The 27,125-nt window shown below is 41.7% G+C and overlaps 1 protein-coding gene across 3 annotated transcripts in view; it reads right to left on the bottom strand.

Annotated features, from left to right (window-relative positions):
* Positions 1-27,125, bottom strand: part of zmp:0000001301 (acyl-CoA-binding domain-containing protein 4) — a 198,164-nt gene that overhangs the window by 127,666 nt on the left and 43,373 nt on the right. For all 3 annotated transcript variants that reach the window (XM_043713698.1, XM_043713706.1, XM_043713715.1), the window contains 2 exons: positions 19,905-19,990; positions 19,721-19,802 (listed from right to left, as the gene is read on the bottom strand). In XM_043713698.1, the coding sequence (XP_043569633.1) occupies positions 19,721-19,802; positions 19,905-19,990 (168 nt within the window). The remainder of the gene's footprint in view (positions 1-19,720; positions 19,803-19,904; positions 19,991-27,125) is intronic.

The following is a 27,125-nucleotide window of genomic DNA, read 5'->3' as shown; positions in this document are numbered from 1 at the left end:
AGATTGCCAGCCAGAATAGGACTCATTTATCCCCACTCTTTGCTTCCTGTTAGTTAACCAATCCTCTATTCACGCTAATACTTTACCCATAACACCATGCATATTTATCTTATGCAGCAGCCTCTTATGTGGCACCTTGTCAAAGGCCTTTTGGAAATCTAGGTACACCACATCTCCTAGGTCCCCGTTGTCCACCTTGCTCATAATATAGTCATAGAGATGTACAGCATGGAAACAGAATCTTCGGTCCAATTCATCCATGTCAACTAGCTATCCCAACCCAAACTAGTCCCACCTGACAACACCCGACCCATATCCCTCCAAACCCTTCCTATTCACATACTTATCCAGATGTTTTTTAAATGTTGCAATTGTACTAGCCTCCACCACTTCCTCTGGCAGCTCATTCCATACACATACTGCAATCTGTGTGAAAAAGTTGCTCCTTCGGTCTCTTTTATATCTCTCCCTTCTCACCCTAAACCTATGCCCTCTAGTTCTGGACTCCCCCGCACCCACCCCCCCGAGAGAAGGTAGCTTATCTATCCGATCCATGCATCTCATGATTTTATTAACCTCTATAAGGTCACCCCTTAGCCCCCGACGCTCCAGGGAAAACAGGCCTAGCATATTCAACCTCTCCTTATAGCTCAAATCCTCCAAACCTGGCAACATCCTTGTAAATCTTTTCTGAGCCCTTTCAAGTTTCACAACATCTTTCCAATAGGAAGGAGACCAGAATTGCACACAATATTCCAACAGTGGCCAAACCAATGTCCTGTACAGCCGCAACATGACCTCCCAACTCCTGTACTCAATACTCTGGCCAAAAAAGAAAAGCATACCAAATGCCTTCTTCACTATCCTATCTACTTGCGACTCTGCTTTCAAGGAGCTATGAACCTGCACTCCAAGGTCTCTTTGTTCAGCAACACTCCTTAGGACCTTACCATTAAGTGTATAAGTTCTGCTAAGATTTGTATTCCCAAAATGCTGCACATCGCATTTATCTAAATAAAACTCCATCTGCCACTTCTCAGCCCATTGGCTCATCTGATCAAGATCCCACTTTAATCTGAGGTAACCTTCTTCGCTGTCCACTACACCTCCAATTTTGGTGTCATCTGCAGACTTATTAACTATATACCTCTTATGCTCACATACAAATCATTTATATAAATGATGAGAAGTAGTGGACCCAGCACCGATCCTTGTGGCACTCCACTGGTCACAGGCCTCCGATATGAAAAACAACCCTCCACCACCACCCTCTGTCTTCTACCTTTGAACCAGTTCTGTATCCAAATGGCTAGTTCTCCCTGTATTGCATGAGATTTCACCTTGCTAACCAGTCTCCCATGGCGAATCTTGCCTTCATAGAATTCCAAAAGATTAGTTAAGCATAACCCACCCTTTATGAACCCATACTGCATCTACCCAATGGGATAATTTCTATCTAGATGCCTTGCTATTTCTTCCTTGATGTTAGACTAAAGCATCCTCCCCTCTACAGTGGTTAAGCTAACTGGTCTATAATTCCCCATATTTCGTCTACTGCCCTTTTTAAACAGTCGGGTCACATTTGATGTTTTCCAATCTGCTGGAACTGCCCCAGAGTCCAACAAATTTTGGAAAATTACCACAAATGCACTTGCTATTTCTCCCACCATCTCTTTTAGTACCCTGGGATGCATTCCATCAGGGCCAGGAGACTTGTGTATCCTTAGCTCCAAAAACTTGCCCAACATTACTTCTTCTGACATAATTAATGTTTCCAGGTCCTCACCTACCTTCATCCTTTGGTCAATTACTGCCATGCTATGAAGCTGTGAAAACCGGTCCACTGTGAAGACCGACACAAAATACCTGTTCAATGACTCGGCCATTTTATCATATCCCATAACTAAATGGAGACTGGTTGCCTCCTCGCAGAGCGCTTTAGGGAACATCTCTGGGACATCCGCACCAATCAACCCCACCGCCCTGTGGCCCAACATTTCAACTCCCCCTCCCACTCTGCCGAGGACATGCAGGTTCTGGGCCTCCTCCACCGCCATTCCCTCACCACCCGCGCCTGGAGGAAGAACGCCTCATCTTCCGCCTCAGAACACTTCAATCCCTGGGCATCAAAGTGGACTTCGCCAGTTTCTTCATTTCCCCTCCCCCCACCTTACCCCAGTTCCAACCTTCCTGCTCAGCACCGTCCCCATGACCTGTCCTACCTGCCTATCTTCCTTTCCATCTATCCACTTCTCCCTCCTCTCTGACCTATCACCTTCATCCCCACCACCTCCATCCCCACCCCCATTCACCTATTGTACTCTATGATACTTTCTCCCCACCTCCACTGCCCTCTCATTTATCTCTCCACCCTGCAGGCTCCCTGCCTCTATTCCTGGTGAAGGGCTTTTGCCCGAAACGTTGATTTTCCTGCTCCTTGGATACTGCCTGACCTGCTGTGCTTTTCCAGCACCACTCTGATCTAGAGTCTGGCTTCCAACATCTGCAGTCCTCATTTTTACCTCCCATAACTAAATGCCTCTTCTTATCTGCTAAAGGACAAATGTTTACATAAGTCACTCATTTTCATTTTATATATTTATCAAAACGTTTACTATCTGTTTTTATATTCTGTGCTGTTTTTTTCTCATGTTCTATCGTATTTTTCTTTATAGATCTTCTTGTGGCTTTCTGTTGATCTTTAAAGTTTTCCCAATATTTTAGTTTCCTGCTGATCTTGGCCACTTTGTATGCCTTCTCTTTCAATTTGATAGCCTCCCTTATTTCCTTAGACGCCCATGGCAGATTACCCCTTTTCTTACAGTCCTTTCTTTTCACTGGAATATACTTCTGCTGAGCACTTTGAAAAATTGCTTTGAAAGTCCTCCACTGCTCGTCAACTGTCCCACCATAAAGTCTTTGTTTTCAGTCTACTTTAGCCAAGTTCTCCCTCAAACAATTGTTGTCTCCCTTTTTTAAGGACCCTGGTATTGCATTTTATCTTCACATTCTCCATCTGTATTCTAAATTCAACCATGCAGTGATTGCTCCTTCCAAGGGGATTCCTTCTTTGAGGTCATTAATTATTCCTCACTCATTACATAGGGCCAGATCTGGATAGCTTGCTCCCTCATTGGTTCCATTACATGCTGTTCAAGAAAATATTATTTGTTATACAAAAGCACTATTCACGTTTATATAATAATATACAACCCAGTCACTAAGGTTTGGCTGCTATATTCTCAAATGGTTACTTGAATCATTAATGATGAGCTTGACAATATTCAGCACTATGTGAAAATGACCTATAATGTTTTGACAAGTACAACTTGTGATAAATATGTAAAAAAATACTGTCAACCTGCTTATTAGCAGCTCTTTGATAGTTTAGCGAGTCCTAATGAGTTTTGAGAAGATTTGTAGCTCAGGTTGGGGTTTTCGATGTAGGTTTGCTCACTGAGCTGGAAGGTTCATTTCCAGATGTTTTGTTACCCTACTAGGTAACATCTTCAGTGGGCCTCAGGCGAAGCAATGCTGAAAATTCCTGCTTTCTATTTATATGTTTGGGTTTCTTTGGGTTGGTGATTTCATTTCCTGTGATGATGTTATTCCCTGTTGTGAAGTCACTTCCTGTTCCTTTTCTCAGGGGGTGGTAGATGGTCTAACTCAATGTGTTTGTTGGTAGAGTTCTGGTTGGAATGCCATGCTTCTAGAATTCTCATGCGTGTCTTTGTTTGGCTTGTCCTAGGATGGATTTGTTGTCCCAGTCGAAGTGGTGTCCTTCCTTATCTGTACTAGTGAGACAGGGTCATGTCTTTTTGTGGTGAATTGTTGTTCATGTATCCTGGTGGCTAGTTTTCTGCCTGTTTGTCCAATGTAGTATTTGTTACAGTCCTTGCACGGTATTTTGTAAATTACATTAGTTTTGCTCGTTGTATGTATAGGGTCTTTCAAGTTCATTAGCTGCTGTTTTAGTGTGTTGGTGGGTTTGTGGGCTACCATGATGCCAAGAGGTCTGAGTAGTCTGGCAGTCATTTCCAAGATGTCTTTGATGTAGGGGAGAGTGGCTGGAGTTTCTGGATGTGTTTTGTCTGCTTGTTTGGGTTTGTTGCTGAGAAATTGGCTGACTGTGTCTGAACACATCCATCCTAGGACAAGCCAAACAAAGACTGAGGCCCACTGAAGATGTTACCTCGTAGGGTAACGAAACTTGTGGAAATGAACCTTCCAGCTCAGCAAGCAAACCCACATCCAGTTTACAGTCCTTTCCTATATTTGCATAAGTTGGTGAGATCTAACCTGTTTCTAAATATGCTCTAAAATATCTTAGTTATTTTTTGTGCACACACTGTAATGTGCAGTTACTGGTTTCAAAACTAAACAAGCTCAATAACAACTAACATACAACATAGAACAGTACAGCAGAGGAATGGGCCCTTTGGCTCATAACGTTGTGCTAACACATGACACCAACTTAAACTAATCCCTTCTGCCTGCCCTTGGTCCAGATCCTTGCATATTCATGCACTTGTCTGAAAGTCCCTTAAATGCCCCGATCATATCTATCTCCACTACCACCCCAACAGCATGTCCCAGACTCCCACCACTCTATGTGTAAAAATCTTGCCCCTCATACCTCCTTTGAACTTTCCTCCCTCACCTTAAATGCATGCCCCCAAACACTTCATAACATCAAAAATGTATTATTGTCAGCAAAACACAAAGTTAAATGAAAATGGGAATCATTTAACTTATTATTTTCATTAATTGAAAGTGCAATAATTAATTGTCCTATTTATAAAATTGACCAATGCCAGCAGTGAATAATGCAAGTAGTATCCTCAGTGTTAACAATTATTTTGAAAGAATTCTGATGCTTTATTCATCATGATAAACATAAGTTTTTGGTTGCACAAAATCATGTTATAAATCTACATATAAAATATTATATTTGTATTTAGGTTAAATATTCATTATTTGGGCCCACTATTCAGCAATGCAATGTTTCAATATGACTTTTATATTTTGTCAGAAATCTGCATGTACCTGCAAATATCGATCACTAGATGGCGCTACATAGCAAATCAGTCACAACTTGTCCTGATAGTTCTTGTACTTGACGTGCATTAGAGTCTGACACTATTTCCTACTGTTACTCTCCGAATTTACTTCATGTCTCATTTCATAACCATTAGTTGATTTCCCCTCTATATGTTTGAGATTAAGATTGAATTCCTTTGATCAATTAGCTGTAGATTTATTACCCACTGCACAGGCCATTCTCCTATAATGTGCATTTTGTTGATGCTATTTGGCTGTAACGCAATTGGTGAATTGGGATTTTTTTTAAATATGAACTCCCATTGGCTATTATATGGACGTTATTGTTGATCTCGTTGAGGATTTTTTAAAAATTATTGCAGGAGAAAAGATTTGTATTTCAAGATTCTCCTCAATCTGGACAATTCACCAAGCCATCCTCCCACCATTGGTGAGCTTTCTGAAAACATTTCTGGTATTTCTAACTCTGAATACAACATCTTTCATTCAACCCATGGACCAGGATGCAATAGCAGCTTTTAAAGCTTATGATTTAAAGCGCACATTCAGGAAGTTGATTGCAACTACTGACTGGATAATAAGGTCATTGTTTTCACCTAGTTACACTTCAACCCCAGGGCATCAATGTGAAGTTCAACAGTTTCTTCATTTCCCCTTCCCCCACCTCACCCTAGTTTCAAACTTCCATAGAACATAGAACAATACAGCACAGAACAGGCCCTTCGGCCCACGATGTTGTGCCGAACATTTGTCCTAGCTTAAGCACCCATCCATGTACCTATCCAATTGCCGCTTAAAGGTCACCGATGATTCTGACTCTGCCACTCCCACAGGCAGCGCATTCCATGCCCCCACCACTCTCTGGGTACTCCAGATTGTACTCCAGCTTCCCCTATACCTTCCACCCTTCACCTTACACTCACCTATTGTACTCTATGCTACTTTCTCCCCACTCCCACCCTCCTCTCGCTTATCTCTCCACGCTTCAGGCTCTCTGCCTTTATTCCTGAGGAAGGGCTCCTGGAATGCTGCCTGAACTGCTGTGCTCTTCCAGCACCACTAATCCAGAATCTGGTTTCCAGCATCTGCAGTCATTGTTTTTACCTTGATAATATGGACAGTGTTCTTCAATTTTGGAAGAGCTTCAACATTAAGAATGTTACTGATATCATTATGGAGGCGTTGGGTGGTGTCTGTAGGGACTGCTTGCATGGAGTTTGGTGGAAGCTTCTCCCAGATTTTCTTCTGTATTTATGTCTTCTGGATTCCACATGTCCCACCATTGGAATTTCATGGGGCCATGCTTAATATCAGCTGATGATATTCGAGCAACACCATTATCTGTTGAACTGCATCCACTTTGCAATAGCAAGTGTGTGAGGAAGTCTCTGTTTTCTCATCAGCACCTCCTTTTTAATATACTGGCATTCCAGAACTACCTCTGCCTCAATTTTGTTTGAATTGATTGTGCTATCTAACACGGTGTTTTATTTTTGCTGAGTTTAAATCAGAGGAGAGTCATTTAGCATTTCCTTCGGATTATTCAAATCATTAAGGCAAGTTTCAGATAATCAAATAGTTATGGTGCCAATTTGACATTTGACAATAGAACTTATAACTTACCACAGGACAAGAAGGAAACACTTGAAGGGGACAGAAGTTAAAAAGCTCTGGTGTTTTCACTGCAATAAAGTAGGCCACATGAAATCACAGTATTGGTGGGTTTGGAAAAGCACTGGGAAGCCAGATGTAGGAAAACAGGATAAGCTAGTAAATTTTGTTGGAGTGGTAACAGCACAGTGGTGGCTAGAAAGCTGCACCAGAATGTACAAGCTAGACGGAGGTTGGGTAAGGAGGAAGTGCCATATCTTCTTAAACCACAAACCTGTGAAGGTAAAGTTCATTCGCATAGGCCTGAAGCAGCAGGTAAAGAGGTTACAATATTAAGAGACACAGGTTCCTCTCAATCTGTGATGCTGAAAGCTGAGATATGTACTTCAGAAGGACTATTGCCAGAAAAGGTAATAGTAATGGGAATTCACAGTGAGACAAGAAGCACTGAATTATGTACAGTGAGGTTAGAGTGTCCAGTGAAGAGTGGGGAAGTTGTGGTAGGAGTACTGGACAAACTCTCAGCTCCAGGAGTACAATTTGTCCTTGCTAATGATATAGCTGGTTCACAGGTAGTTGTGTTGCCTACTGTGGTTGAAGATCCAGTGGAAACTCAGGCAACTGAATGTTTGCAGGACACATATCCTGGAATGTTTACAAACTGTGTGGTAATGAGGTCACAAAGTCACCAGTTGAAATAGAGAGGTCAAAGAGTACAGACAGGAAAGTTGAAGTGGAATTAGCAGACCCTATTTGATCAAATGGTTGATACAAACTGGGGGCAGATAGATGGCACAGCAGATATCTTTAGATCAGATAAATTAACTGAGTTACAGCAGAAAGATGAAAATTTAAAGCAATTGTATCAAAAGGTACACTCAGAAAAAGATTTTGAATGTATCCCTGAATGTTATTACCTTAAAAGTGATGTCTTAATGAGGAAATGGAGATCATCACATATTCAGGCAGATGAGAAATGGGCAGATGTTCATCAAATCGTATAGCCAGTGGGTTATATAAAGGTGTTGCGTGTGGCACATAAGCTACCTCTATGGGGTCATTTAGGAGTGAGGAAAATATGCTACATACAAAGACATTTTTACTGGCCTGGACTGCACAAGAATGTAATTGAATTTTGCCAGATGTATTGTGCATGTCAGGTAATTTGAAAACCATAGGCAGTAATAAAACCCGCACCTTTAATACCTATTTCTGCATTTAAGGAACCGTTTACAAGAGTCTTAATTGATTGCGTAGGTGCCCAACCACAAACAAAAAGTGGGAATCAGTATGTGATAACAATAATGGCTATGTTGACTAGATTTACAGAGGCCGTTCCATTACACAATATCACAGCTAAAACGATCGTAGAGGAATTACCCAAACTTTTCACTATTACGGATTACCTACAGAGATACAATCAGATCAAGGGTCAAACTTCACATCAAAATTATTCAAGGAGGTTATGGATAGCTTGGGAATAAAACAATCCAAACCTACTGCATAGCATCCAGAATTGCAGGGAACGATAGAAAGGTGGCATCAGACATTAAAGACTATCAGGTTGTAAGTTTGCTCACTGAGCTGGTAGATCTGTTCTCAGATGTTTTGTCACCATGTTAGGTAACATCATCAGTGAGCCTCCGATGAAGCGCAAATGTTCTGTCCCACTTTCTATTTATGTGTCTTGGTCTGTTTTGGTTGGTGTTATCACTTCTGGTTCTTTTTCTGTAATTATTTAAATAAGCCATAATGCACTGCAGCACCCAGGAATGACAAGAAGCCGAGGTAAAACACCTACACAACGTATTCAGGAACAACAAGATAAAGTATTGGCACTACTTCCAGTGTTAGTTAAACCTTTAAAAGCAAGATTTAGTGGACCTTATCAAATCAAAAGGACATTGAGTGAGGTGAACTACTTGATAGGGACTCCAGACAGAAAGAAATCTCACAGTGTATCATGTGAACATGCTCAAAAGGTATTTGACAGAGAAGGAAAGCAAGAGGAGAATGTGTTATTGATTACAACACAGAGGGAAGAACCAAATTCAGAGGAATCTGAATTGGACATTCCTCAAATTAAATTGGACATTCCTCAAATTAAATTGGACAATAAGGAGGTTGTCAAAAATCGGGATAAATTACCTTCCAGAGGAAAATTGAAATGACCTGAAAGTGTTATTACCATCACATGAGGAGATAAGTAGAAATAAGCTGGGAAGTATTAGCCTAATTATGCATGTAGATATAGGAGATGCTGTTCTGATTAAACAACATCTTTATATGCATAACCCTGTAAAGTTGGCACAGGATCAAAAGGAGATTAAATGCATACTCCAAGATGACATAACTGAAGTGAGTTACAGTGACTGAAGCTCACCCATAGTAATGGTGCTAAAACCAGATGGTACCCAACGGTTGTGTGTGGACTGTCACAAAGTCAATGTATTTACAAAGACTGATGCATATCTGATTCTGCTTTTGGAAGACTGTGTTGAGAAGGTGGGTCAAGCAACTTATATTGCTAGGTTGGATTTGCTCAGAGGATACTGGCAGAAAGAGCAAAGGCAATTTTGGCTTTTGGCATGAAAAATGTACCAGCCACATTTCCAAGACTAACTAATAAGGTCATTGCTGGATTACCTAACTGTGTCGTACATATATCAATGATCTGGTGGTTTTTAGTCACACTTGGAAAGAACATTTACAACATTTATCAGAGTTATTCGATCAATTTTGAAAAGCAGGCTTAGTGATAAACCTGGCGAAGAGTTTGCCAAAGCCCAAGGCACCTTCCTGGGCCATGTTATTGGACATAGACAAATGGCCCCACGAAATGTAAAAACAAAGGTAATTGGGGAGTTTGACAAAGGTAATTGGGGAGTTTGACCATTGACAAAGAAAGCATCGCTGCAGTTCCTGGGAATGAGTGGATTTTATCGAAAATTCATACCAAATTGTAGCAATGTGGCTGCTCTACTTACTGAATTGCTAAAGAAAGGCAAGAAGTTTCAGTGGACAGCGGACTGTCAGAAGGCATTTGACTGTGTAAAGCTGTGTTAACCACTGCCCCATGTTAGCCATACCTAATTACACCAAGCCATTCAAGGTGGCTATCAATGCAAGTGATGTGGGTGTCGGTGCTGTGCTCTTACAGGAAGATGACAAGGAGATAGAAAGACCTATCAGGACAGTTGGACACTGGGAGGCCTTCAAAAATAAGATAATAGAGTCCAAAGGCAGTATGTTCCCGTTCATGTAATGGGCAAGGCTGGTAGGTGTAAGGAATGCTGGATGATGAGAGAAATTTAGGCTCTGGGCAAGAAAAAGAAGGAGGCATATATCAGGTATAGACAACTGGGATCGAGTGACTCCCTTGAGGAGTATAAGGGCATTAGGAGTATACTCAAGAGGAAAATCAGGAGGGCAAAAAGGGGACATGAGATAGCTTTGGCAAATAGGGTTAAGGAGAATCTAAAGAGATTCTACAAATATTTTAAGTACAAAAGAGTAACTAGGAAGAGAATAGGGCCCCTTAAAGGTCGACAAGGCCGACTATATGTGTAAAAGATGGATGAGATACTAAATGAGTATTTTGCATCAGTATTTATTGTAGAGGTGCATATGGAAGCTGGAGATCTTGGAGAAATGAAAAGTGATATCTTCAAAAGTGTCCTTATTACAAGGAGGAGGTGCTGGACATCTTAAAATGTATAAAGGTGGATAAATCCCCAGGCCCCTTTCAGAGATACTTGCATCATCAACAACAATGGGTGAGCTGCTGGAAAACTGAAGGGTAGCTGATGTGGTGCTATTATTTAAGATAGGTGGCAAGGAAAAGGCAGAGAACTATACACCAGTAAGCCTGACATCAGTGGTGGTTAAGGGGAGGTGATGGTCTAGTGATATTATCACTGGACTATTAATCTAGTGACCCAGATAACGCTCTGGGGACTTGGGTTTGATACCACCGCAGCAGACGGTGGAATTTGAATTCAATTAAAAAGGAAAATAAATCTGGAGTTAAGAGTCGAATGCCGAACATGTTGATTGTCAGGAAAAATCCATCTGATTCACTAATGTCCTTTAGGGAGTGAAGCTGCCATCCTACCTGGTCTAGAATAGACAAGCAGGAGGCTGGAAGAACACAGCAAGCCAGGCAGCATCAGGAGGTGGAGAAATTGACATTTCGGGTGTAACCCTCCTTCAGGACCGGGGGCAGGTGTAGGGGAACTGCAGATAAAGGGGGTGGCTGGGGCAGGGTGGTGAAGTGGGGATAGGTGAAGATAGGTAGAGGGTATGAATGCATTGGTCAATGGGAGGAATAAATCCTGTTAGTGGCAGGGAGCAGTGGAAGGGATGGGAGGAGCAGGAAATGGAGTCAGGAATGGAAAAGGAGATTATTTGAAATTGGAGAACTCAATGTTGAGTCCTCTGGGCTGTCGGCTGCCCAGACAGAAGATGAGGTATTGTTTCTTCAATTTGCGCTGTGGATCGTTTTAGCAATGGAGGAGGCCAAGGATGGTCGTGTCGGAAAGGGAGTGGTTAGGGGAATTGAAATGGGCGGTGACAGGGAGGTCCGGTTGGCCCCTGTGGGCCCGACTGTTATGCTTGGTGAACTGCTCACTAAGTTTACGTTCGGTCTCCCCGATGTAGAGAAGAGCATATCGGGAGCACCTGATGCAGTAAACTAGGTTGGAAGAAAGGCAGGTGAACCTCTGTCTCACCTGGAAGGAATGTTTGGGACCCTGGATGGAGATGAGGGGAGTGGCGTACTGGCAGGTTTTGCATCTTTTCTGGTTGCAGGAGAAGGTATCTGGGAGTTTGTGGGGGTGGGGGGAGGTGTCAATGGGGAGAGTGGTGCAAACCAAGGATTGTCGAAGGGAATGGTCCTTGTGGAAGACAGAGAAGGGTATGGAGGGGAAGATATTCTTGGTTCTGGGGTCCACTTGGAGTTGGCGGAAGTGTTTAAGCATGATGCGTTGGATGCAGAGACTTGTGGGGTGGTAGGTAAGGACAAGGGACAACTCTGTCTTTATTGCGTTGGGAGGGGGTGTTTAGAGCAATGAAACTGGGAATGGAGGTGGTGTGGTGGAGGGCTGTCTGGATGACAGAGAGAGGAAAAGCACATTGTTCAAAACAGGTGGACACCTGGGATGCTCATGAGTGGAGTGTCTCCTCATCCAAACAGAAGGTGAGGATGAGCTTGACCAGGTGGAGGAGGCTGGTGGTGGGTGGGGATGTTTCGGCTCATTTTATTCCAAGAAGACATGGAGAGCCCTGAAACACCCTGATCTGGGATAGACTTGTAAAGGGATTGCACTTCCATGATAAAGAGGAGGCAGCTACAGCCTGCCAACTGGAAATTCTGAATCTGACGTTAAGCGATAAGCAGATATAAATTGGAAGAGATTGGACAAGGGGAGAAGTCTCGACTCAATTTTTTTCTGTTTTTGTTAGGGATAGTCAACATGACTTTATGCATGAGAAATTATGTCTCACTAACTTGATTGAGATTTTTGAAGAAGTGACAAAGATGTCCGGATGAAGGCAGATCAGTTTTTGTTTTCTACATGGACTTCATCAAGGCATTTGACGAGGTTCTATATGGAAAACTGGTTAGTAAGGTTAGATCACATGGAAACCAGGGAGACTTAGCCACTTGGATCCAAAATTGGCTTTAAGGTAGGAGACAAAGGGTTGTGATGGAGGTTGTATTTCAGACTGGAGACCTGTGACTAGCAGTTTACTGTAAGAATCAGTGCTGGACCCACTGCTTTTTGTCATTCATATAAATGATTTGGATGTCAATATAGTAGGAATGGTTAATAAGTTTGCAGATGACATCAAAATTGATGGTGTAATGGGCAGTCAAGAAGGTTACCTCAGAGTACATCGAGACCTTCATCAGATGGGCCAACGGGCTGAGGATTAACAGATGGAGTTTCATTTAGATAAATGTGAGGTACTGCATTTTAATAAGGCAAATGAGAGTAGGACTTATACACTTAATGGTCAGGTCCTAGGGACTGTTGCTGAACAAAGAGACATTGGTTGCAAGTTTGTTGCTCCTTGAAAGTAGAATTGCAGGTAGAAAGGGTAGTGCAGAAGCATTTAGTATGCTTATCTTCATTGGTCAGTACATTGAATATAGAAGTTGGAATGTTATGTTCCGGGACATTGGTGAGGCCACTTTTGGAATACTGAGTTCAATTCTGGTCTCCCTGCTATAGGAATGATGTTGTGAAACTTAGAAGGGTTCAGAAAAGATTTATAAGGATGTTGCCAGGGTTGGACGGTTTGAGCAACAGGGAGAGGCTGAATAGACTGGGGCTATTTTCTCTAGGCTGTTGGATGCTGAGGGATGATCTTATAGAAGTTCATAAAATCATGAGGCATGGATAGAATGAATAGCCCAGGTCTTTTTCTCAGTGTAGGGGAGTCCAAAACTAGCTGAGAGGGAAAGATTTAAAAGAGACCTGAGAGGCAACATTTTTGCACAAAGGGTGGTGCATGTATGGAATGAGCTGCAAGAGGAAGTGGTGTGGAGGACGGTTCAATTACATTTCAAAGGCATCTAGATAGGTTCATGAATAGGAAGGGTTTAAAGAGATATGGCCCAAATGCCAGCAAACAGGACTAGACTAAATTACAATATGTGAATGGCATGGATAAGTTGGATCAAAATATCCATTTCTGAAATGTGCAACTCTATGACTATGATTCTCCATTTGCTTTCTGATTCCTTACTTCTAACCCTAACTACTCTGCCAAAACAATTTGCCTAATCTTGGTTAGCTTCTGCAAATCAGTCAGAGATAAAGTCTCCTTCTCAGAAACCCACACCAGCTGACAAAAACCATTTCAATTTTATAAACTTTACTTTAGTACACAAAAACATGGTGTCATTCCAATTATCCTTTTCAATTATTATTACCCTACGTCCAATCACATCCTTCCAGTTGGGTTATTCTACAGGCCTCCTATTTAAGGGGTGGTGAAGTACATTGCCCATCTCTGGTACCATGACTCTACTGGTCACCACATAAATTTAAATGTTTAACCAGTTACTGATATAGCCATATGGACAATCACATACTCTCTCTACACTAGACTTAGAATAAAAAGATTAATTGGTTTCATTAATAAATACCAAAATTCGTGATTTATTATATAAACAAGACTTTTTCAAAAGACACAAATAGTACTTTTTTTTTTCATCTCATTCCTAGAATTAAAATTGACATCTCTGGCAGATGCTTAGTTCATTGGTGGGGAGTGTGTGATCAATCAGGAGAGTGTGGGCTGTTATGAACTAGGCCAGACCACTCAAAACATTCTTAAGCAGGCAGCCCAGATCATAACATTGCAATTTGTTTCAGTAAGTATACAGTGAAAATTATCCGGAGTAAGTTAGTTAGGTTGACTACCAGGTTTTAAACAGATAATAAATTTATTCACAAAATTACACAATGAACACAAGGAACAGAATAAAGAAACCCTAAAGAATGAAGTCTATCCAAACTAGACACAATTATGCTGTTCCGAATATACACAATAGTCCCATTAGCAAAGCCCTTAAGCACAGTAAAAAATGAAACAAAGGCTTACAGGTCGAAGTTAGAAGGGCAGAAAGCCAGCCTTTCTTCACACAGCCCACAGCTGAACTCCCTAACCAGTTCCAGACTGAACTGCTCAGCTCAAGAGCTGGCCATTCCTCCTTGACTTATACAATTTACTTCTAAAAACATAAAAGCTTTGGCCTAAAGTCTCATCTGTTTACATATAAACAAAAAGGCCTCTTTGTACGTTTTTATCTCTGTACCAAACCCAGCCAAGGGCCAAGAATGTTTTATGACCCCTCTGAAAAAAATCAAGGACACAGTATCCTTGAGAAAAGCTTTAGGTAAAAAGGGACTAGCTTTGTGACAGGGCTAAGGATCATGACTCCTCCTCAACTTGTGGCCAGCTATCTTATCCAGGATCAGTGGTGCTGGAAGAGCACAGCAGTTCAGGCAGCATCCGAGGACAGGCAAAATCCTGAGGCCTGTCCTCGGATGCTGCCTGAACTGCTGTGCTCTTCCAGCACCACTGATCCAGAATCTGGTTTCCAGCATCTGCAGTCATTGTTTTTACCTCCTATCTTATCGAGGAGTCAATTGAGATTCTTAGATTCTTTAAAGCCTTCATCTTGCCAAAGCTTGCACTAACTCAGTGATGGGTGGATATTTACCATACAGGGGGATCAACAAGCAAACCTAAGTAGGTGCCTTATTCAAATTAAGGCAACCAGTGCTCAATTAAAAGACCTGACATCAAGTAAAGTGGTGACCTCTGAGATCCAACTCTTTTCCTTTCCTTTCACTTTCTCGTCCACTCTCGGGTGAACGTTTACCCGTCACCATGATCCCACTGTCACTTTATCCAGAGATTTCATGATGCATTCTAGTGAAGATTTGGAGATGCCAGTGTTGGACTGGGGTGTACAAAGTTAAAAATCACACAACACCAGGTTATAGTCCAACAGGTTTATCTGGAAGCACTAGCTTTCAGAGCGCTGCTCCTTCATCAGGTGGTTGTGGAGAATAAAATACTAAATAGAAACAAATAGTTTCTGAAGAAGGATCACGGGACCCAAAATGTTAACACTTCTTTCCCTCCACAGATTCTGCTGAGTTTCTACAGCTATTTATGTTTTTTTTCAAATTTCCAACATTCACCATTATTGTTATGGTATTATAAGCAGCAGCCGTCTCTTCATTGGCACTGTCTAAAGGCAGAAATAGAACATAGAGCATAGAACATAGAAGAGTACAGCACAGAACAGGCCGTTCAGCCTACGATGTGCTGAGGATTAATCCTAATGTAAAATAAAATAACCTTACCTACGCACCTCTCAATTCATTGCTGTCCATGTGCATGTCCAGCAGGCACTTAAATGTCTCTAATGACTCTGCTTCCACCACCATAGCTGCCAACGCAGTCCATGCATTCACAATTCTCTGCATAAAAAACTTACCTCTGACGTCTCCTCTATACTTCCTCCTAATATCTTAAAACTATGACCCCTCGTCCCTGTCAATCCTGCCCCGGGGAAAAGTCTCTGGCTATTGACTCTATCCAGGCCTCTCATTCCATTGTATACCTCAATGAGGTCACCTCTCTTCCTCCTTCTCTTCAGAGAAAAGTCCAAGCTTATTCAACCGCTCTTCATTAGACAAGCCCTCCAGTCCAGGCAGCATCCTGGTAAACCTTATTTGCATCCTGTCCAAAGCCTCTGTATTTTTCCTATAGTAGTGCGACTAGAACTGGACACAATATTCCAAGTGTGGTCTCACGAGGGACCTGCAGAGCTGTAGCAAAACCTCACAGCTCTTAAACTCAATCCCCCTGTTAATGAAAGCCAAAACACCATATGCTTTCTGAACAACCCTATCCACTTGGGTGACAACTTTGAGGGATCTATATACTTGAACACTGCCAAGAATCCTGTTTTTAATCCTATATTCAGCATTCAAGTTCAATCTTCCAAAATGCATCAGTTCGCATTTATACAGGTTGAACTCCATCTGCCATTTCTCAGCCCAGCTTTGCATCCTGTCTGTCATGCTGCACCTGTAATAGCCCTCAATACCATCAACAACACCTGCAACCTTTGTGTCGTCTGCAAATTTACTAACCCACCCCTCAATCTCCTCATCCAAGTGAATTATAAAAACTACAAAGCCCAAGGACAGAGCCCTGCGGGACACCACTCAACCTTGACCTCCAGGCAGAATATTTTCCATCTACAAACGCTTTCTGTCAGCCGCCCAATTCTGAATCCAGATAGCCAAATCTCCCTGTATCCCATACCTCCTGACTTTATGAATGAGCCTACCACGGGGAACCTTATCAAATGCCTTGCTGAAGTCCACATCTACTGCTCAACCTTTGTCGACCTGTTCTTGTCTCCTTCTCGAAGGAGAAGAACTCAATCAGATTAGTTAGGCATGACCTGCCCCTCACAAAGACTTGCTGACTGCCTTTAATCATGCTATGCTTTTCCATAAACCATATCCCTCAGCATTCTTTCCAAAACCTTGCTGACCACAGACGTAAGACTGACTGGTCTGTAATTGCCAGGGATTTCCCTATTACCTTTCTTGAAAAGAGGAACAATATTCGCTTCTTTCCAATCCTCTGATATGACTCCTGTGGAGAGTGAGGAAGCAAAGATCTTCACCAGCGGCTTAGCAACCTCCTTTCTCACTTCCAGGAGCAGCCAAGGATAAACCTGGTCTGGCCCTGAGGACCTATCAATCTTAATGTTCACCAAAATTTCCAACACATCAACTTCATCAATCTTGATCTGTTCAAGCCCATGTCCCAGCTCCTCAAAGTTTTCATTCACAACAAGATCCCTTTCCTGAGTGAAAAATGAGGCAAATAACTCATTTAGGGCTTCCCCTATCTGCTCAGACTCCACACACAAGTTCCCTACGCTATTCCTGATTGGCTCGACCTTCTCCCTGATCAGTCTCTTATTTATCATGTATGAGTAAAATGCCTTTGGGTTCTCCCTAATCCTTCCTGCCAAGCCTTTCTCGTGCCCCCCCCACCGGCTCTTCTCAGTCTATTTCTGAGCTCCTTTCTAGTAAGCCTGTAATCCTCTAAAGTTGTGCTAGATCCTTGCTTCCTCCCCCTTACATAAGCTGTGTTCTTCCTTTTGATAAGAAGCTCCACTGTTCTTGTCATCCAAGCTCCTTAATCTTACCCCTGCTTACCTGTCTCAGAGGAACAAATTTGTGCATCACTCGCAACAACTGCTCCTTCAACAGTCTCCACATGTCTGCTGTGCCCTTTCTGTGGAACAATTGCTCCCAGTCTGTACTTCCCAACTCTTGTCTGATAGCGTCATAATTTCCTTTTCCCCAATTAAATATCTTCCCTTGGTGACTGTTCCTTTCCCTCTCCAAGGCTATGGTAAATGTGAGGCAGTTGTGGTCACTGTCACCACAGTGGCTCAGTGGTTAGCACTGCTGCCTCGCAGCGCCAGGGACCCGGGTTCGATTCCAGCCTCAGGCGACTGACTCCGTGGAGTTTGCACATTTTCCCTATGTCTGCGTGGGTTTCCTCCGGGTGTTCCAGTTTCCTCCCACAGTCCAAAGATGTGCGGGTCAGGTGGATTGGCCATGCTAAATTGCCCATAGTGATAGGTGCATTAGTAGGGAGTAGATGAATGGGTCTGGGTGGGTTACTCTTTGAAGGGACTTGTTGGGCCAAAAGGCCTGTTTCCGCACTGTAGGGAATCTAATCTAATCTAATCTGATCTCCCACCAAAATCTGACACCTGTCCTGGCTCATTGCCAAGCACCAAATCCAAACGGTGTCGGCCTGAGTAAGGAAAATCTTCTGAACACACCTAACAAAAATGGCTCCATCCAAACCATCTGCACTAAGGAGGTTCCAGTCAATATTGGGAAAGTTGAAGTCATCCATAACAACAACCCTGTTACATATGCATTTTTCCAAAATCTGCTGGCTTATCAGTTCTTCAATCTCTCTACTACTATTAGGGGGTCTGTAGAAAACCCCCAATGAGGTGGCTACTCCCTTGCTGTTCCTAACTTCCACCCATACTGACAAAGTAAATACAACAATGAAATGTCCCCATGGAGCCAGAAACCGCAGGAGCAGGATTCCTGCTGCCAAGCAGGGACATAATTTCCTTTTAATTACAGACATGGATGTAATTGGTGCCATCAATTTTGGTCATGGACATCAAGCCCCTTACTGGCCTCATGACTTTGTGTCTTATGACACAAATGTTCAATAATAGCTCCATGCTCAATCAGAAATATACCATAGTTCAGTTCAGTTAGTTTACGAGGGCAATGTATCAGAGTAATTCAGTTCATCTGGCCTCATGGAACTCTATAATGTAATTCTAACAATCAATGTAATTATCAATTCAAATATCAGAACATTGTGCTTTTTAGTTATTCCTTTTATACACAAGGAGCAATTATTAGTTGGATTTTCTGTAAGTTAGCAAGCAGTGATATTTTCACTTGTGGCTTCTTATCTATTTTAAATTAATTATCATGTAATTTATAGTTAAACTATGTTCTGATGGAATGTTTAATTTACCACACTTTGAAGCTTTGGAAATCACAGGTAGCTCATGTCTTATCCAATAAGGAAACAGTAATAGTAAAAAGTATTTTGTTTTGGCCATTCACTAATATCAAATATTATTAAATATTTAGTTTTGTAGGAAGCAAGACCTCATTTACAGTGGTTAAAAATCACACAACACCAGGTTAGAGTCCAACAGGTTTAATTGGAAGCACTAGATCTTAGAGCACTGCTCTTTAATCAGGTGGTTGTGGAGAGAACAATTGTAAGACACAGAATTTATAGCAAACGTTTACAGTGATGTAACTGAAATTATACATTGAAAAATACCTTGATTGTCTGTTAAGTCTCTCATCTGTTAGAATTTACAGTGGGTCATCCTTGTTGCTGAATATAAGATAAATAGCTGGATACATCCACGTTTAACTTGCAATTTGGCATCTATATAAATATTTTGCCTTCCTCCTCCCTAACTCCTCCAACTCCACTCTTCATGGACCAATATTGGTTAAATTTAGACATTTTCTCTAAAGCAGTTTATGTGAAATCATGAGTTTTCTACACATGGAACCAAAGAAGTAATTCTCATCCAACAATGATGAAGGAGCGTCACTCCGAAAGCTAGTGTGCTTCCAATTAAACCTGTTGGACTATAACCTGGTGTTGTGTGATTTTTATCCTCATCCAACAAAGATTCTTGCACAAGACCTATTACACAAACAGGCTGTCTTCAAGCTGTTCAAAACATCAAAACAACATTTTTTTCTGTCAAAGCAATGTAGTACTGCCCTGAATCAGCTGCACAAGTCTTATTTCCTGCATTACAGTTTTCAGTCTAATTTTGTTCTTGTCAAGATAATTTCACATGCGTTTATATCACAATTACAAGAGATATTAGATAAAATAAAGCCAGCAAGGTACTTACCAAGGCTTAATTTCACAACATCATTTAAAGTTGTTATATTTCCCCCTTGAGTGTGATAAGATCCACCAAATACATAAATGTCCTGTATTTAACAATATTGTCACTGTCATTTCAAACATTTTAACAAAGCAACTAAATTTGCAGAAAATACAATAATAACAATATAATAAAACTTTAAATCAACCTTATCATGGTGCGGTGTGAAGGTATGGAAACCCCTGCCAGATGATCCTTCACCTTTGACCTCACATTGGCTCCATGTTAATGATACTAAAATAACAAAATGCCATTTATTGACTAATGAATATAAATAGGTTATTATACTTCAGATAGTAGAAAAACAGAAATTTGTAGCACAAGAGGCCATTTAGCCCATTATATATGTGCCAGTTATTTGCTAATGTGCCCGATTAAAGGGCCTTCTAGCTACGGAGACTGTGAAACGCCCCCTCCTTTCCTGCTCAATTACATTGTCATTGAACTTAAGAACTGAAAGCACAAATGTAGCAGGATGGTTTTCACAATTAAACTTCAATTGTAAATATTTCACTTTAATTGGTTTGAATTTAATCACGAATGCCCGTTGTTATTTGTCAAGACTAACTTAGAGAGACAAATATACTGGCATGCCACATAGTTGTCATCCATCGATGGTTACATTTATTATGGAAGAAACAATGTGACACACTTGCATTCATTTGGTTGAATATTAACAGAAGTGTTCAGTGTTTGACTTAGCACTCTGGAAATTTCAGGTTTGGATTTGTGCTCCCTTCTATGCTTTGTAAAGGACATTGTGTGACAGCCATCTCAGTGTGAATAATCAAAAAGATGCAGGTGAAGTCAAAGCCAGCCAAGGTTCTGCCAGTCAACATCCAGAGACAAATACATCAAGCCCACTCCACCTCATTCTTCATGATCCCACTCTCTATCCTCTCCTGGAACCGATTTCTATTCTTGCATGCCCCCTACCCAAGTCTTCACTGAACCAATTTTGCCAGCTCTGAGCCTGCATTAAAGAATCCATACTCCTGCTCCTTTCCCTTGTGCCTTAGAGACAAAACAGGGAAAACAGCTGACCTTTCACACAATTAGACAAAGGCACCAGGTCCATACCACCTTGAAATAAATTTAGATATTCTTGTTTGTTAATTACTTTATCCTGAAGGTAGAACATAATTTTAAAACGTTTTATGCTATTGAGGATCCATGTACACCAATATATTACAAGAAGGAATGTACCTCAGGCCCACATGAGGCTTGATTCATCTCAAATATAAAACACCAGGATCTCGTCCAATAGGTTTATTTGGAAGTACAAGCTCTCAGAGCACTGCACCTTCATCAAGTAGCTAGTGGGGCAGGATCATAGGATGCAGAATTTATAGTAAAAGATCAAAGTGTCATACAACTGATGCAATGTATTAAACAAACCTGGATTGCTGTTAAGTCTTTAATCACATGCTGCCTGGAAATCAAGCTTTCTCTTTCCGACTTATTAAATCACTCTGTACGCCATGTTGCCCACCCATCTGGGATCCACAAATTAGCTTCATAAGATTTTATCTTAGGGACTGTCCATGGGCTGCATTTTTGCCCTTGGATCTTAAAACTACTCTGGAGGAAAGAATCACTTTTTAGGATTTTGAATAGGGATAATTTGACAGAGATACATAAAATTATGAAAGAGTTGTATAGAATAATTAATTAATGAGGAACTTCTCCAAAAGCTGAAAGAACTGATGGCAAGACAGTACAAATTTAAAGTGATTGGCAAAAGAATTGGAGGCAACATGAGCAATTTTACTTTTTACCATGAATGGTTAAGATTTAGAATATACTGCCAGTAAGGGTACATATAAACCAAACAGCTGTCCTCAAACGGGAATTGAATAACTGAAGAATAAATGTTTGGAAGGATTTGGAAGAGAGGTGGTCACACCGCAGCTCAAGGGACTAGAGGAAAGAAGGGAATGGGTGACCACCAGACAGTCCAGAAAGAACAGGCAAATATTGCAGAAGTCCCCTGGGATGCCACTCACTAACCAGTATTCCATTTTGGAAACTAATGAGTGTGCTGCTACTTGGAGGACTGCAGTCAGGGCCACGTTTCTGACATCACAAGTGGCTTGACTGTACAGTGGGGGGGAGGAAGAAGAAAGGAAGAGCAATAGTGATAGGAGATTCTTTAGTCAGGGGAACAGATAGGTGTTTCTGCGGCCAAAGACATGATTCCAGGATGGTATGTTGCCTCCCTGGTGCCAAGGTCAGGAATGTCACTGAACAGCTGCAGGGCACCCAGAAAGGGGAGGGTGATGAATTAGAGGTTGTGGTACATGTTGGTACCAATGACATGGGCAAAGTGATGAATAAGGTCTTGCATCAAGAATTCAATGAGCTAGGCAGTAGATTAAAAAGCAGGACCTTAATGGTCATAATCTCTGGATTATTTCTGGTGACATGCTGTAGCAAATATAGAAATAGGAAAACAGAACAGATGAACACATAGCTCAAGAGTTGGTGCAGGACGTAGAATTTTATGTTCCTGGATCACTGGGATAATTTTTGGGGAAGTGGGACATGTGCAAATGGGATGGTCTGCATTTGAACCACATTGGGACCAACATACTCGCAGGTAAGTTTACTAGTGCTGTTGGGAGGAGTTTAAACTAGTCTGGCAGGGGGAGAGAACACACAATATCACTGAAACAGAGACACATCATGCTACAGCAAAGGAAGCAAGTCACAATGAGTTCAGCTATGTTCGGTGTCACGAGAGTTAAGGCAAGGCTGGATGGTCTTTAATGCTAGGAGTATAATAGGTAAAAATGATAAGTTAATGGTGTGGATTGACAAATAGAGGTATGATATTGTCGCCATCACAAAAACATGGTTGAGAGAAGGGCTGGACTGGCAATTCAACATTCTGATGCATAGGATCTTTAGCCGAGACAAAGGAGTGTGTAAAAAGGGTACTGGTGTAGCACTATTATTAAGGATTACTGCAATTACTGCAATAAGGAGAGATTATATCTTCGAAGGGTCCTCATATGAGACTTTGTGGGTAGAACTTAGGAATGTTAAGGGGCAGCCACTTCACTGGGAGTGTATTATAGGCTCCCAAAGAATCAGTGGGAAATAGAGGAGCAACTATTTAGACAGTTCACAGAGGTGTATAAAAGTAATACAGAGCAACTTCGATTATCCAGCTTTCGGTTATCTGAATTTCAGAATATCTGAACAAGATCACAAGTTCCCAACGCTTGGCTAAACTGTGTTATCCGGCATTCGATTATCCGAACATTCAATTATCTGAACAAAATACTCCCTGCCCATGTCATTGGGATAATCGAGGTTGCTTTGTAGTCTGGTAATTATGCCAGGGGATTTCAACTTTCCCAACATAAGTTGAGATAATCATGCTGTTAAGGGTCTAGGAGGGGTGGACTTCTTGAAATGTATCCAGGGGAGTTTTTTGTATCAATATGTAGAGGGGGGCCACAAAGAATGGCACAGTGCTGGATCTGGTTCTGGGGAAAGGATTCAGTCAATTGTTTGATGTGGCAGTGGGGGAGCATTTTAGTGATTGTAATCACAACTCAACATTGTTCAAATTTGTTCTGGACAAGGAAAAAGATGGCCTGCAAAAGATGGCTTTGGAATGGAGGAAGGCAGGTTTCATTAAAATAAAGCAGGATCTGGCCAGTTGACTGGGAACAGATCCTTGGAGGTCAGGAGCCTACAGCAAAGCAGTAGGGTCATCGATAAAGGAGCTGGGGAGAATATGGGTCTAACATGTGCCTTTTAGAGGGAAATGTAGGAGCAATAAGTTCAGAAAACCCTGGATGTCGAGGCCAATTCCGGACTGGATGGGGAAGAAGGACGGTCTTTCAACAAGTCCATAGGGAGCAATTCAGCTACGGCGCTAGAGGAATACAGGAAGCGTAGGAAGAAACTGAAGAAAGCAATTAGAAAAGTAAAACGCTGGCATGAGAAAGGACTTGCAAAGAGGATTAGGGAGAATCCTAAAATATTTTATAAATACATCAAAGCAAAGGTGTTAAACAGGGAAAGAGTAGGACTCATTTGGGACCAAGGAGTAATTTCAGTGTGAAGCTGCAGGATATTTGAAGGGTGTTAACTGAATATTTCTCTTCAGTCTTCACTCTGGAAAAGGAGAACATAGGTATGGAATTCAGGAAATGGGACAATGAGGAACTTGGATAGTTTGTCATAGGAAGTGGGGAGGTATTGGAGACTCTGTTGGGTTTAAAATGAACTGCATCCCAGGTTGTTATGGGAGGCAAGACAGGAAATTGCAGGGACTCTGACCCATTTTTTAAATTCCTCTCTGGCCACGGGGGAAGTGCCAGAGGACTGGAGGATGGCTAATGTGGTGCCACTTTTCAAGAAAGATGGTAGAACTGAACCAGGAAATTATAGACCAGTGAGTCTCAGTCAGTGGTAGGAAACCACTGGAAAAAATTCTTAAGGAATGCATTAAGACCCACTTGGAAAGACAAGGGTTAATTAGTGACAGTCACCATGGCTTTATCAGAGGGAGATCATGCCTAATGAATTTGTTAGAATCTTTTGAAAATTTGATCAAGTGTATGGATGAGGGAAGTTCTTTTGATGTAGTTTATTTGGATTTTAACAAAGATTTTGACAAGATCCCAGATAGGAGACTTATTGAGAAGGTTAAAGCACATGGAATTGTAAAAACTTGGAAAATGGATCAGAAACTAGCCTAGTAATAGGACACAAAGAGTTATGATAAAAAGCTGTTCGGGTGTCAAGAGGTTGGTGGCCAGTGGTGACAACAAGAATCAGTACTAGAATCTTATTGTTTGTTATATACATAAATGATATCGATGAAAATGTGGGGGAGATCTTAAGCAAATTTGCAGACGACACCAAGATTGGTTGAGTTGTTAAAGCAAAGAAGATATAGATAGGTTGGTCAGATGGGCAGACCAGTGGCAGATGTTATTTTAGGAGAAAGTGAGGTCTGCAGATGCTGGAGATTAGAGATGGAAATGTGTTGCTGGAAAAGCGCAGCAGGTCAGGCAGCATCTAGGGAACAGGAGAATCGACGTTTCGGGCATTAGCCCTTCTTCATTTCTGAAGAAGGGCTAATGCCCGAAACGTCGATTCTCCTGTTCCCTAGATGCTGCCTGACCTGCTGCGCTTTTCCAGCAACACATTTCCATCGCAGATGTTATTTTACCCTGGTAAGTGCTAGGTGATGCACTTAGAAGAAGAAACAAGATGAGTGAGTATTTAATGAATGGCAAGAGCTTAGAGGAACAGAGGGATCTTGGGGTAATTATACACAGATCACTGAAGTTGGCAGAACACTTGAATATGATAGTTAAGAAGGAAATGGGATACTTGCTTTCATCAGTCATGACACAGAATATATTGGCAAGGAGGTAATGTAGTAGTTGTACAGAGCATTTAGTGAGGCCACAGCTGGATACTGTGTGCAGTTCTGGTCACCTCACTACAGGAAGGATGTGATAACAGTAGAGGGTGTACAGAGGAGGTTCACCAGGATGTTGCCTGGGATGAAGAAATTGAGTTATAAAGAGAACTACAGGGAATCTTGATTATCCGAATACCAATTATCCGAAAATCCGAAGGAGATCTCGAGGTCCCGATAGAAACATTACATCAAAGACGTGTTTCCAACAGTCATCATGTATTTTGTTTACAGTGATTAAGCAGGCACCAGCTCCAAATGACTGACCTCCTGCCCTCTCTCTCTCTCCCCACACACTTTCACTGGAGTTCTACAGAGGGGTGTACCCTAAACCCGCCCCCACCTTCCCCAGATAATCTGACCAACATTGTCCTGTATGGGGCAAAAGTGGAACCTGTCAAAAAGTTGCAGCAAAACGTTTTGTGTGTGTGTATGTGTGTTATTTGGATACTTAACCCACAAAGACAATAGCTGCAGTGGCAGCAGCAGCCTTGTGGGGTGGGGGGTATTGTTGGAAGAGGTTGGGGCCAGTGTTGGGGCAGGGTCTCACACGCTGTGTGCTGCTGCTAGTTTCCTGAACGGGGAGGAGACTTTAAAAACTCCGAGCCCCAGAGGAAAGGTATTTTATCGATTAACCGAATAATCAATTATCTGAACGAAATAGTGCCCGCTCATTTTGTTCGGATAATCGAGGTTCCCCTGTAGATAGGTTTGGATTGTATTCTTTAGAGGAGAGAAGAGTGAGGGGGGGACATGATTGAGATTGTGAGGGATATGGACTAGGTAAATAGAGAGCATCTGTTCCCCTTGGTTGAAAGATCAATCATGAGAGGACATAGTTTTAGGGTGAGAGACAGGAGATTTGATGGGGATTTGGGAAAAAACATTTTCACTCAGTGGGTGGTGGGAATCTAGAATCCACTGCTTGGGAAGGTAGTCGAGACTGGAAACTTAGAACTTGTAAAGAATATTTGGATGAGCACTTGAGATATCATAGCATTCAGTGATATGGAAAAAGTGCAGGAAATTAGGATTAGCGCACTGTTTGTGGTAGCTATGTCGGTGCAGATTCGATGGGATGAAGGGCCTTTTCTGAGTTGTATGAATGTATGAATTTATGATTTGGAAAAAGATGACGTGAGGAGGAATTATCTGGATGAGCTCCATGGATAGAATGGTTTCTTAAAATCATCCTCTGAGATGATAATGCTATTTAGCACTCGGTCACAACAAAGGACTCATTAAAGGATTCAGGATACATTTTAAACTGTTTGTACTTGTGGGATGGCAACAGTGATTTTATTCCATTTTAAATTATTTGCTCAGATGGATGACTGTTAAATGCCCTCTGAAATGGCCAACCAACCCACTCTGTTCAAGGACAATTAGGGATGGGCAACAAATGAAGTCCTTGCCAATCTCACTCACATCCTGTGCAGAGAGGAAAGAACATGCTGATGTGGGTTGGTTTAATCAAATAGTTCTGTTGTGTGCAGTAAATTCTACAGATTTCTATACATTTAGAACAAAGAAACAAAGAACAAAACAGCACGGGAATATGCCCTTTGGCCCTCCAAGCCTGCACTTACACATTTTGCCATTCTGTACTAAAACTGTCTTCAAGCATAGGATCTGAACTTTACTATTTCCCTCCTATTCATATATTCACCCAGGTGCTTCTTGAATGCTGTTATTGTGTCTGCTTCCATCACCTCCCCTGGCAGCATGTTCCAGGCACTCATTGCCCTTTGAACATCTCTTTTAAACATTTCCGCCCCCCACCACACCTTGAACCAGTATCCCCTAGTAATTCATCTCTCCACCCTGAGAAAAAGCCTCATACTTTCCACTGTATCCATGCCATTCACAATCTTATCCAATTATTCACTTCTATCAGATCACCCTTCAACCTCCTGTGTT

Source organism: Chiloscyllium plagiosum, chromosome 2 (assembly GCF_004010195.1).
Source record: "Chiloscyllium plagiosum isolate BGI_BamShark_2017 chromosome 2, ASM401019v2, whole genome shotgun sequence".
In the NCBI taxonomy this organism is placed as follows: domain Eukaryota; kingdom Metazoa; phylum Chordata; class Chondrichthyes; order Orectolobiformes; family Hemiscylliidae; genus Chiloscyllium; species Chiloscyllium plagiosum.
The sequence above is the reverse complement of the archived record's forward strand: the minus strand, read 5'-3'. Positions and strand labels throughout refer to the sequence as shown.